Source organism: Stegodyphus dumicola, chromosome X1 (genome assembly GCF_044657685.1).
Source record: "Stegodyphus dumicola isolate Sdum_Otavi_A_Nest chromosome X1, ASM4465768v1".
Classification (NCBI taxonomy): domain Eukaryota; kingdom Metazoa; phylum Arthropoda; class Arachnida; order Araneae; family Eresidae; genus Stegodyphus; species Stegodyphus dumicola.
The window spans coordinates 21,086,152-21,099,564 of record NC_140780.1 but is presented as its reverse complement, the minus strand read 5'-3'; the positions used below and the strand labels follow the sequence as shown (position 1 = coordinate 21,099,564).

The 13,413-nt window shown below is 34.6% G+C and overlaps 1 protein-coding gene across 3 annotated transcripts in view; it reads right to left on the bottom strand.

The window, feature by feature from the left end:
• Window positions 1-13,413, bottom strand: part of LOC118185602 (cell adhesion molecule 2-like) — a 529,906-nt gene that overhangs the window by 50,659 nt on the left and 465,834 nt on the right. For all 3 annotated transcript variants that reach the window (XM_085807279.1, XM_085807278.1, XM_085807281.1), the window contains one exon: window positions 3,911-4,142. In XM_085807279.1, the coding sequence (XP_085663405.1) occupies window positions 3,911-4,142 (232 nt within the window). The remainder of the gene's footprint in view (window positions 1-3,910; window positions 4,143-13,413) is intronic.

The window sequence follows — 13,413 nt, the reverse complement described above, 5'->3', positions numbered from 1 at the left end:
ATTAAACGCAATCAGTAATTCGGAGATTTTGTCATAAAATGAAGTTAATACCAGCTGATATGCATTCTATAAAATAGAACTGAGGAGGTAATTTTGAAGGTGGAGCGAAATTTTACGGATCATGTGCTTTTCAAACTGTGTGTTCATCCATGCTAACAGTTTTATGCTATTACAGAAGTAATTCTCCGTTTTCGAAACATTTACGCTCAGGTTAGGTTAGGTTATTTAATTACGGCAAAGCCTCGAGGGCTATCTGCCTAAGGGAAGGGATGCCTTGGTGGAGGACTTTCTAAGGGAAACTGGCTCGTATACGCGTTACACATGGGGGAAAACCACGAAAACACCCATGCAGCCAGCCCGTTCTCGGGATTCGAACCTCGGACCGAACTACCAGTGTTCAGCGACTTTACCGCTCGGCCGCTGGTGAGCTCCACATTTATGCTCAGACACTTCGTCTTTTCAACTAACAAATGAATAATTTTTGTACTTATCAGAAATCTATTTAGTAAAAACTGCCAGTAAATGTAAACCAAATTCTATCATTTTTCCATATAATTAAAAGATTAATCTAAAAAAGGAAATTTAAAAGAAGCCCGATATTTTTTGTCTTCTAGTGACGGGGCGTTTTCTGACTCTTGCATCGCTTTATTAACCCCTTCCTGTAAAATGACGAGGCTATCACGTCATTGGTTTTTCATGCCATATCGCACAATGACGAGCTACACTCGTCATTGGTTTTTCATGCCATATCGCACACTCATCATTGGTTTTTCATGCCATATCGCACAATGACGAGCTACACTCGTCATGCATACTGTTGAATATCATAATTAATTTAGTTTAAAATTTCTAGTGTACTGAATTCGGCAACACCTTTTTTACTTGTGGAAATATCACAGATCCTATAACATATTGTTTACCGTTAGAATTTCTTGGTACAAGTCACGGCCGAATTGTTGTTAGTCTGTAAAATTTCATTCTTGTAAAAATTTAGTGTGAGTATCGGTCAATATACATTTCTGTAAAGGAAAAACGGTACTTTTCAGTTTGGCCGGCGCAAATTTCCATTTCGCCGGCGCAAGCGATAAAGTCGCTGAGTGATGAGTTTCATTAAGTGTGTAAGATTTATTTATGGTTGGTGTGAAGAATTAACTTCAGTTAAACGGTGTGAAAAGTTCTTTCAATATTGTTCCAAAATTCAATATTTAAATATTTTTTATTTATGCATTCAAAATAAAAAAAACCGGGGGGGTGTTTCGTACCGGAAGGGATTAAAGAAGATCTTTTCCAGCTAAGCAAAAAATGGCTTAGCTGGAAAAGGCCTCCTTAGCTGGAGACTCTGGAAATTCTCGAAAACTTTCGGGAGTAAATCTTATATTCCCAAAGAAAATTTAAATGCAAATTCGGAAATATCCGGATATCAAAAGAAGCAAAACAGTCGGCAAAAAACCAGTCATTTGGAAGGAAATTTGTCATTCCAAATCACGTGGGAATGATATAAATATTAATCCGGGCGGATAATGTGAACTTCTAGAAAAGAAACTAACTTCCAGTGATCATAAAACTATCCAAAGAAGCATACTCGAAAAATAAAATTAACGGCAGAAATAATCATTGGCGAATTACGGGAAGAGAGAGGGAAAAGGAGCACATGATTATATACATGTTTGGCGTCCTGGGAGTTTGATTTCATGTAGCTGCCTTTCTGAAAAAAGTATTATAGTATGTGTTGATTATACTCTTTCGACTATTATATACGTCGAAAACTGCATATCTTGAAAATTTATGAGGGATGTATTGATGACTTATAAGAGGAAAAGCATACAGCCTCACAACAATGAGCGAAAAAGACAAAGTTCCGTAACTTATTAAATAAAACATTGATACTAAATCTTTAAACCTGTCGATTAATAAGTTTTGAAGTCATCATGAAAGTCTCATGCACAAGGTTTATTTGTAATTTTTTATGTGTTTTCATACTGAGAAAAAGACAACCATAAAAAGGGTTTTTAATGAGTTTCATAATTAAAACTAAATTTTAAAAACTTCTGGCTAAGTGCTATTTTAATAGTCTAGTGATTACAACATTTGTTTTCTTTATTTTCGGTTTACATTTTAAATAGTAAACATGACAAAGTTTTGCAATTTTTATTAGTAAAAATCATCTTTGGGCATTGTTAACGCTTACTGTACAGTTCAAAGGAGGTACGTTTAAATAAATATTGTATTTTTAAACTAATGCTGAAATACGATTTGCACAAAAAAAGATATTCTGCTTACATTACAGTTCTCTCATAGCAGTGAAAAATATCATCATGTTTTGAGACGAATAATTAATGAATGCTTAAGGGGTGTTGGAACCCCAAAATCTTCAAAAAATTGTGATTTCGGATTTTTGCATTTTCAAATTCTCTATACTTTTATCTTTCTAAAAATACCATTCTTTAATCTCTATGAAAGTTAGAACTGTAAAAAAATCTAGTTTTAATTTGTCATCTACTGCTTTGATCAATGAGGAATTTTACATAAAAACGCGTTTTTCTCCAAACGTGATTTTTTTTATACTCCATGTACCTTTTCTCAGGAACTACTGCTCACAGGTATCTAAACTTTTTATGGCTTATTTATTAGGTTCCCTAATATTTACTGAAATGAGCGTTTTGTAATAAACTTAGAAGAAAAAAATTAATTTTTTTGTGTGAGAAAAGTGCTAAATTTTACTATGCCTAACAAAATATTCTGTAATTTACTCTAAAATTCGAAATGCTTCAAAAGCTCATTTCAGTATAATCAGATAGGTATACTTTAATTACAGAAAAAATTTTAAGCTTGTATCTACAGCAGACTTTGAGAAAAAGTACACCGAAAATGGCCAATTTAACATTGTAGGTATAGGGGTTTCTGATATAGCTTAAAGCAATATTAACTACCATTTTTAGAATCAGAGACATTCAAGTGTTATTCTTAGGAACCTAAGCAATAATTCATATAATTTTTATAAATTTAAAGTAAGTTGAATGGTTGACTGTATCACAACTGAGAGATAAATTCACTTTTCCTTTAGATAATTTACAACTAATAATGCACAGATAAATTATATTGCATAGAAACGTTTACTTAAATAATCATCAGCTTACTCCCAGCGACTGAATACTTGCTGATTTGGTATTTTTGGAGACGTAGTTTATTCCGTTCATTCTTTTTTACAAATCTCAATTATCGAGAAAGTTTCTCCAGGAACACCGTATAGCCACTACTGAACTCAAAAGGAAAACAGATATTATAAAATTCCCTTGTAGATTCGAAACCAACCAACAAGATTCGTAGACATTTTCCACTATGTAATAGTGTATAATTAAGACAAGCAGTTGCCCATATTATAAGCAGTCACTTACAACATTTGATTTTGTGTGCTTTGAATTCTGAATTGAATACTGCTGTAGAGACATTAGGATTTATTTGGAAGCAGGCAATATGAAAAATATGCAACCGCCTTCGCCGGGAATCGAACCACGGAACTCTGGAATACCGGCCCAGCGTGCTACCGTTACACCACGAAGGCAAGCTAGGAAAGTGGGAGAAATACCTTATATACTCCCCTTTTTAAAGAGCGACTAGTGTTTTAGGGGACCTAGTCGCCAAATCCTGGGTGCGGAGAATCATCATCCACAACCCTTTTAGTTTGGGCGACACTTGTAGAGACATTAGGATTTATTTGGAAGCAGGCAATATGAAAAATGTCCAACCGCCTTCCCCGGGAATCGAACCACGGACCTCTGGAATACCGGCCGCGCGTGCTACCTTTACACCACGATGGCACGCTAGGGAAGTGGGAAAATTACTTTATACTGCTTTCCTTTGTCATTGCATTAAGATAGATTTAGATTTAGATTTAGAAAACAGTACTCACTATGACTCATATTTTCGCTAATGTGAAGTCCAGATGTCTGCTGTCTTCCACCAAATACCATTTCCTCATTGCTCATTGTGTAGATGCGAGAGATAGTCGCAGTACATTTCAGCTTCATGTTGCCATTTCGAAAATGCTGACTAGTCACCACGAATTTGAGACCCAAACTAGAAGTTTCCAATCCGTCAGCATGTAATGTGGTTGAATATTCTGTCTCATACTCAGGTCCTACCTGCAAAACATAAGGCGAAAGACTGCTTAGAATTTTATTTTTAATAAGAAAGTTAATAAAAACAATCACATAACAACATTTTACATCATTATTCAAATACTGCGTTTATCCTTCATAATTTAATAAAGCCATGGGTTTTAAATACTTGTTATTTATGCTTTTTATTTTGTTACTTTTCAAATTATAGCATTAACATTTAAAATAAATCATGTCGACACAAGTTTTGTGTCGATGGTTGTAGACATATAACTCCAATTACACAAGTGTTTTCAATTAGGAAAATATTCATGTTCTAACTTTATATTATTTATATTTACAAATTAATTTGTAAAAATGACCAAAATGATATTTTTTAATTCTTTACCCCAGTCCCTACTTACGAAAATTTTGCACTCATTATAAAAATGCACAAAACGTTTAACTCCCATATGACACAAACTGACCAAGATATTTAATTCCATGATTTGGGATTTTTGGCGTCACTTAGGTTTCTCTTGAGGGGTAATTTAAAATAAAATATAACAATTTACGGTTAATTTTTCCATTAATTGCCATTCAATTATATTATTTTTGGGATAAACTAAAGTGTTTTTTTAACGATCGGGTGCTTTATTTAATAGCTATTAGCCTTGCGCCACTACAAGTGCCGGAAGTGTTGGCCATTTCACTATGAAAGCACCTAATAGGAGGCCACCGTTACCTCCTATGAACGGACGAACAGTTACAACCATGCCTTCTCCGAGATTAGAACCCGGGCCCACCGCTACGGTAATTAGGGTCACTAGCCACTTTACCCGTTGAACAGCACTTACTAATGTGTAAAATTCTTTAATTTATACTTTTGTTACAGACGATATACCGAAAGAATTTTAGACACGTAATTTATAAAGTTTCAAACACTATAGTTTAGTTTAGAATCATAATCTCAATCACTTTCTTTAGTTTAGAACCATAATATCAAAATTATACCGAAACTTTCATTAAACTAGAAAACTTTTCTTTGTGTATATTATGCACTTCTAATACACTGGTTATCATAAATTAAGGAAAAATCACAAAAACCGCGATAACTCTTTAAAAATAAGCCAAACCGTGTAAAATTTGAATATGTTGCCAAGTAAGAGTAGCTGAGTAAAACTGCGATATGCAAATTAGTGTCACTGCTTTCGGAATACGTCATCTGCGAGGAGCATAAAAGTCCATGTTTGAGAGCAAGCCCACATATTTCACTGTGACAGTGACATCAGAAATCTGAGCTAACCAATTCGTAACAATGACCTCCAGGCATCATTTGCCTGCAGAACTGCGATGGAGAGCCATTGGGACACTAGAGGCAGGACAAAGTCAAACAGAAGTGGCCAGATGGCTAAATATGAGTCCTTCTGTGGTTCATAGACTTTGGAGGCAATTTCAAACCACAGATTCGGCATGTAGGAGGTTCAGCCAAGGACGGCCAACTGCTACGACGAACGCCGATGACCGATATTTGACATTATGTGCACGCAGGAATATAACCGCTACTCCGACTCTTCTTAGATCCTACCTTGCTGCAGCCACCGGAAGGTTCGTGTCAACGTCAACTGTGCGTAGAAGGTTTCATGAAGGTGGTCTTGTATGCGCAGCGACCAGCCATTTGTGTGCCGCTCACGTCACGCCACACGCCATAGGAGGGACCGTTTTCAGTGGGCACGACAACATGTCCAATGGACGCCTGATCAATGGAGGGCGGTTGTCTTTACGGATGAGTCCAGGTTTGGTCTAGAAAGCGATAGTAGGCGTTGTTTGATATGGAGAGAACCTAGAACCCATTATCATCCGTCCGACATCCGTGAAAGAGATGCATACGGAAGAGGCAGTGTCTGTGTTTGGGGTGGCATCTCTTTGGGTGGACGCACGGACTTCCATGTCTTTCCAAGGGGAGCCGTAAATGCTGAGATTTATAGAGATGACACCCTTGATGTTTATGTGCGCCCATATGCCGGTGCAATAGGTGATGCTTTCCTGTTACAGGACGACAACGGAAGACCACACAGGGCTCGCATCGTAGATGATTATCTTCAACAGAAAACAATTATGCGCATGGAGTGGCCAGCTCGATTTCCGGACTTGAATCCTATCGAACACGTTTGGGATGTTTTGGGGAGACGTCTAGTTGCTCTCAATCCGCCCCCTCATATCCTTGTCGCGCTTGCAACTGCTTTGTAAGAGCAATGGCTGTCGTTTCCTATGGAACTGACAGACCGCGTAATTGAAAGCATCATACATCGTTGTATGTGCTGTATTGCTTCTCGAGGCGATCATATTCTATAGTGAAGGTACTTTCCCTATAGCAAACTGACACCTTCGATTTGTTCATTTTATACATGTGCTAATTTCTATACTACCATATTTGTCTGATAATTTCTTTTTATGTTATTTGATACCTTATTATGTGTTGTATATTGTGGGTAAGTTTCATTAAATTCTACATGCAACATTTTCAGTAATCGTGATTTTTGTGATTGTTCCTTACTTTATGTTAACCAGTGTATTATAACTTGGCTATGTGTCAATTCTCCTATGTTTTCTATTCTGGGAATAAAATGTCCTTTTGGAAAATTAATTACATGATAAACATTGAAAGCCTTCGTAGCAATGGTTGTCACTTAACCTGTTAACATTTGAAACACTTTTCTAAAATGATTCGTTATTTTTAGTTGTGCAAAATTTAGTTGTACAAAATGCAACCTCTTATCTCCTCAATTTTTATATGGCCCCTGAATACGATCTGTTATTTTAAAATTATATATATCGGTAAATTATTGTCGCACAGGAATCAAATAGGTTGTATTTTATTTTTAATTTGAGCATAAAGGTTTTCCTAATGTAGCTATGGAAACCGGAGAGACTTTTTGCAAGACTGATTTTTCAAATTCAAAGTGCAAAAAACATCATTATGTGTATAATTTAAAACAAGTTTATAATTGAAATTACATTTCCATAATTAACGGTGGCGAAAATTAAGCCGCGTAAATACTTTTGTAAACATGATGTATATTAATGCATGAAGATTGAAATTCAGACTGCGTACACTCACGTGTATACAATATATTTCAGACATTATTGTAATATATTACTGCATGTTATAATGTGATAAATCATTAACATATATAGGCAGCTTCCCAGCAATCAAAGATGGAAGTATAAAATTAGTCTGGATTTTTTAATTTAGTACAATATTACTTAGTCTAATAATGCAAAAAAGTGCTGAGTTCTAAAGTACCACGAATATAAACTACTTCAGCAAACTCTCTGGCTTCTCAGAAAATGTGTATATAATCTGAATTTGAATAAAATGCGAATGCCCTTGATAATTAAATATCTTTACTGAATGACTGACTATGAAATATAATTAGATTGCAAGTGTTCATAATAATTACGAAATATTAACTTCATAATCGAGTTATTTATTACAATAAAATTTAACTGCAAGACATTAAATTCAAACAAAACTCAATTAAGACGTAAGGGACTTTTATTATGCCACCAAATTACATTTCTAACTTTCGTTCTGGTTCCGCATTTATTATTTATAAAAGTATGCAAATTAAGGTCCCAATAAAAGGCTTTAAATTTGCTACAAATTTAGCGCACAAAACTTTCTTCTTTGGAACTAGCTGATACGTTGATCTCTGAACATACCACTAAAATTAGACTGCTACAAGAAATTAACTAGTTCGATTAAAACTAAGCGAAATTTTCTGAGTTAAATGCTTGTTTTTCTAAATGTGCCAAAGTATACAAGGCCTATCTTCCAAAAGAAAATAATACCTTTATGTAAGACTTTTTAAGGGAGACAGGTCCATATTTACGTTTAAATTACGCATGGAGAAAACTGTGAAATTACCCCCACACAGACACTCCATTCTCCGATACTCGAACCCGGGTGTTTACTTTTGAATTTACTTATTCAGCTAACAGAATAAAAACAAGAGTGCGGTATTCCTGTAAAGTACGTGTTTCTCGCGTCTTTTAAGTGTTGCAACTGGAATCTGTTTGATGTCGTAAATTATAGGAATTTTTACGTTTATCGTACAAGTCCGTACAGTAAATTTGATTTAAACTGAGCTTACATATCAAAATAAGTGGAGTGTTTAGATTTTATCTTACACTTCAAAGTAAAGATTTACTATGTGCACGTATAAGAGTTAAATATAGAAAATCCACGAGCACTCGCAAATGTAGTGCATAACCATTTTACACACACACATACAAATACCTGCTCACTTATCTCCTTTTTTCTTAGCAACAGTATATCAATATTGCATAAAACCAATTGCTTTAATAACTTTATATTACACAACAGCATATCCGATAATGCCGTAAGAGTAGGAAACTTTTGGAACGCATTGGGAAAAACTATATAAACCAATATTCGAAAACATTACTTTTTGTTAGGAATTTCAGAGCTGTTTTAATTTTTTTATATTTAGTAAGGATAAAAGATATAAATAAAATGTAACCTATTTGTAGTTTTTCAAAGTTTTAATGGTTTTTATTTCAAGGTTTTATGTTATCTTTTACAGCAGAAAACTGTCGTCAGTATTAAATGGAAATAATACAGACAAAGTTTCACATAATCCCCTTTTTCTTTGTGCAAATAAAATATGCATATTAGAGCTGTAGAGATTTCTCTAACAAACCTTGTATATAAATATTTGGATTTAAATGCGCAGCTATGCCTTAAAATCAGGAAATCTGTGCTAGCACACAAAAGTAAAATCATGCCCTAAGTAGCCAACTGAAATAAAAGTCTTATACCAGTTGCAACATCCTTTAAGAACGTTAACTGCCTAAAAATAAGAATCTTTAGAAAATGGAATATGCTATTGTCTGGGATCAAGGCATGATTTATTCTGCTCAACTAAATAGTTTAAATTTACTTCCATGTTTCCCAAATGACTACTTCCAAACAGGATAGTGCAATGCAAAATATTGCAACAAGAATGTTAGTAATACTTGTAGTTCAGAAGATGATAAGGCAAAAGCAAAATGGAGAAATAATAAATAATCGGAACACTTTATTCCTAATATTCAAAATACAATCTTACATGTGAAAATATTTGCCATGAAAACAAAGTCCACCTCTTAAATAATGTTCATAAAGAAACAATACTAGATCTAAGCATATACTGGTCTGACTAATCTTTAAATGCATTTATGTTCCTAGGTATATGTTTGATGTTTAACGAACGTTTATCTTTGTGTTAGACTGCCAAGAACTCTTAATTACATTAAATATCTGAATTAAGTCTCATCACGCACGTTTTTTCTCACGTGAAAAGCATTTTGATACTGTTCCATTCCTCATCGCAGCTCTTGTTGCTAATGTCGTAGGCAATCCACACTGTGCCAGAATTTATAGTTGCATTAGTTAATCAATATTTGCTCCCAAACGTAGAATCACAAGTGAATGTAAAACTTAAATGAAAGTTCACTATACTTTGATATATATGCAATGAAATCTGCCTAGAGGAACTTTCAAAAATTTTACTAATGAAACACCGTGTGTTGTTTATCGTTTCATCTTGCGAATGTAAATCACAAAGCCTTAAATTTACAGCTCGCTTTTGCGTCTCACATCCTTATAAAATGCTTTCAACCTTGCTATTTATAGTTTTCCTGCTTCTTTCTCTTAGGGTTTATAGATAATTTACTTATATTACCGCAAAGAGAACAGAATGCTAATATACTCTAGACGTACCTTTCGAGAACGACATTTTCTGAAAGAAGCTGACTTAACTTTACTTAATGGAAGGCAGAGTAAATTTCACATAGTGAGTCTGTTGTATAAATAAAAGAAGAGCAAACTACCAATGTTCGGTATCCTCTCCTCAACCAGTAGTTGTTATGGATAATGACTTTAATTAATTATTATGAATAAAACTAACAATATTTTTACTGCATTACTGCATGATCTTTTTATTGTTTCTTAGATCATTTGTTGTTTAATCTTGGACTAAAGAACCCTGAAATAAGAAAGAAATTTACAGTTCGGTTGGGGGGGGAGGTTGTTACTCTATAGAGAGCGTAGGAGTTTTGAAATAAGAAACGTGAAAAAAGAGCAATGTCCTAACCGGGACACGAACCTCGGATCTCTCAAATACACGCCGAGAAAGCTGACCATTACACAACGAAGGAACTCTAAGAAAAGCAGGGAAATATCTTATAACTCAAGGTGTTTTTTCACATGCATACAAGAATACAACTATGAAAGGAAATGTACAACTGAAGAATATTTTCTGACCCCTCAAGAAACATAATATTGGAGCTCGAAAATGGTAAAATAGTGTTCTACACTGCTTTCTGGCCAGGTACGGGGTAGAATTTAAATACATGTTTTTATGTCATTGTTGTCAGGAATTTATCGTTATTTACCCTTGTATTGCCATTTACAGTTTCATTTCTTTCGCTTTAGCTTCTCCTTGATACTGACTTTTGCTTAATTCTAAAATCATTAATAAACTTTTGATGTTCTTCCCTGGTTTTCCTGCTTACAATACACTGTGAATAACGAAGTTTAATATAATGAAGCTTATAATTTATGTCTTATGAAAATACAAATTTTATGAATATATATATATATATATATGTTTAAGATAAAAAACAAGCAAATCAAAATTATAATTAGCGGTAATTCTCCATCCTTATTCTAAAAATCGTAATAAATTTTCTTTCAGTCTGTTTTCCACGGCTTGATCTGACACTTTGTAGCTAATTCGGAGCCTGAGCTCAAAAATTCCAGAACTAAAAGGCCCACCAGCGGCCTAGCGGTAAAGACGCTGAACACTGGTACTTCGGTCTGAGGTTCGAATCCCGCGAACGGGCTGGCTGCATGGGCGTTTTCGTGGGTTTCCCCATGTGTAGCGTGTATACGAGCCAGTTTCCCTTAGAAAGGCCTCCACGAAGGCATCCCTCCCTTTAGGCAGATAGCCCTCGTGTGCTTTGCCATAATTAAATAATCCAATCCAATCCAGAACTAAAACCTTTCTAACCTACAAAACCTTTGGTTAGTGAGCCTCCTTATTGGATAATTGCGCACTCTAACTTCAGCTGTCTTACTGTCAAGCCGCTACTTCGCTTCCTTTGCTTTGTCGGGTTGCTACCAATACCGTTATTTAAAATGTATAAAATTGTGGGCCCCCACTATACTGTGTGACAAAAATTTGATTCCGATAATTAGTTCCTATCCACCGATAAAAATTCGATTCGATTCGACCACGTCTGTGTACCACTCTCTCCTTGGAGTGTCATTTTTCTAACTACGCAGTTAAGTCTTCCCAGGATATAGCGCATAGAACCATTCATTGCAGCTTTCTCTAAGTCATTGTATTGCATATAGATATAGATATGGATAGATATAGATGTATATTCATAAATTATTTACATTTCTGCATAAATATAAGTAATATACAGGGTGTTTCAGCAAATTGGTTGCAAACTTTCATGAGAGTACACCTAGTGCGTTGTCGGAAACACTTTCTTGGCGCGGTAGAGACGTTAAAAACACAAAAAGAGAAGGACACGAACAGTGTGACAAAACATGTTTTATTACGTTCAGTACAGCAGAAACCAACAATTAAGCACAAACACAGACAACGATCGTCATTAAAGAAGGTGTTCGAAATTAAAGCCCCGAGCCGTGATGCAGGCCTCACATCTCTGACGTTTGGAAGATCTGTACCACACATAGAACATCGCATGGAAGACGCATAACGCGCGTTTCCTTCACGGTCCGGGTCGTGATTTCGAGCACCTTCTTTGATGACGGTAGTCTGATTTTGTTTCTATTTCTTGTTTTTCCCTGCACTAAGCATAATATATATTATTCTCACCCTGTTTGTGTTTCTTTCTTCTGTTTTGTGTTGTTACTATTTGTATATGTTACCGTGAAAGACCGAAATTGTAGAATGTCGACTTTCACCGGAGAATATCAACATTCACCAAATACGTCGGTGAAAGACCTAATATTTCACTACATTCTTGTATATTCGGACCCTCACCGGTGTATGTCGACAATCACAGATATGCCCTGGTGAAAGTCGAAAAGAGAGGTCATAAAGTGCCATAATAGTTTAAGTTGTTGCAATAAATAAGATTTGAATCACATAATTTAGTAAGTTTTTATTACTGTTATTTTACTTTCTCATTTAGAACGTACTGTATAATTAAGTTTTTAACGTCTATTATTTTCCTTTCTCATTTTGAATGTATTGTGTGTTTTAGGTTCTCATGTTCTTAAGTTCTTATTTCAAGTTTCAAGTGCGTTTATTCGCGAATACTGAATTACGGAGAAGAAAACATAATATTGTTAACGTTCAACATTCACGATTAGTACATGGTGAATGTCGACATTCACCGGTGTAAGTCAGAAATAAGAGTATTTGGAAAATATTTCGGACATACACCAAGAGACTATGTGAATGTTGACATTCACCGATGAAAGTCGACATTCGCCAGATTTCGGTGTTTCACCGTAACATATATATAAATACCCCGTATTTACAGAAGTTCTTCCCAGCCTTTATTTTCGCTACCTTTGATCGTAGAGTTTTGATCGTACAAAAATGATTTAAGTAATGTAAAATTTCATGTTCGGGCATTTTCAAATTTCAAAATTCAATTTTATGAAAATTAAAAAATTTGAATTTTCTGCAGTCCTCCGGGACCAATATTTATGTTAAGAAAATTTATATTTAGTATAAAAAATAGAGCACCAACTGTTTAACTTCTGTAACAAAAATTGACCGAGATATTTTCACTTCAAAATTCGGTATATTTAACTTTATTTATAACTTCTTTAGATAGGACAGTTAGGAAATAAATTAGAATAATTTGATGTAGATTTTTATCCCCCTTAAGTACTATTCAATGATATTCTTTAGCTTATAATGAATCTTGAATTGGAATTCCAAAAGAACTTCACGTAAAGAATTTCTAAGCTTTCAAATGCTAACATGCGTTATTAATAGTAGTCTCATAAAGTTTATTACCTTAAGAAAAGTACCAAATGATATTAAAAAATTCTTTTAACTAGAATTTTTGATTCCTGAAAGTAATATTATCTGTTTTCTATATGCCAGCATTGAAACATGTAAGTGTTTTTTAAAACACGAATTCTATGAGATTCAGTAAATAAAATCTCTTTTTTGAAAAGTTACATAATTTTGACAATAACCAGCATAGCCAATGCTAATCACTCGTTCAATTAATACCAAAAAGTTTTGTCTAA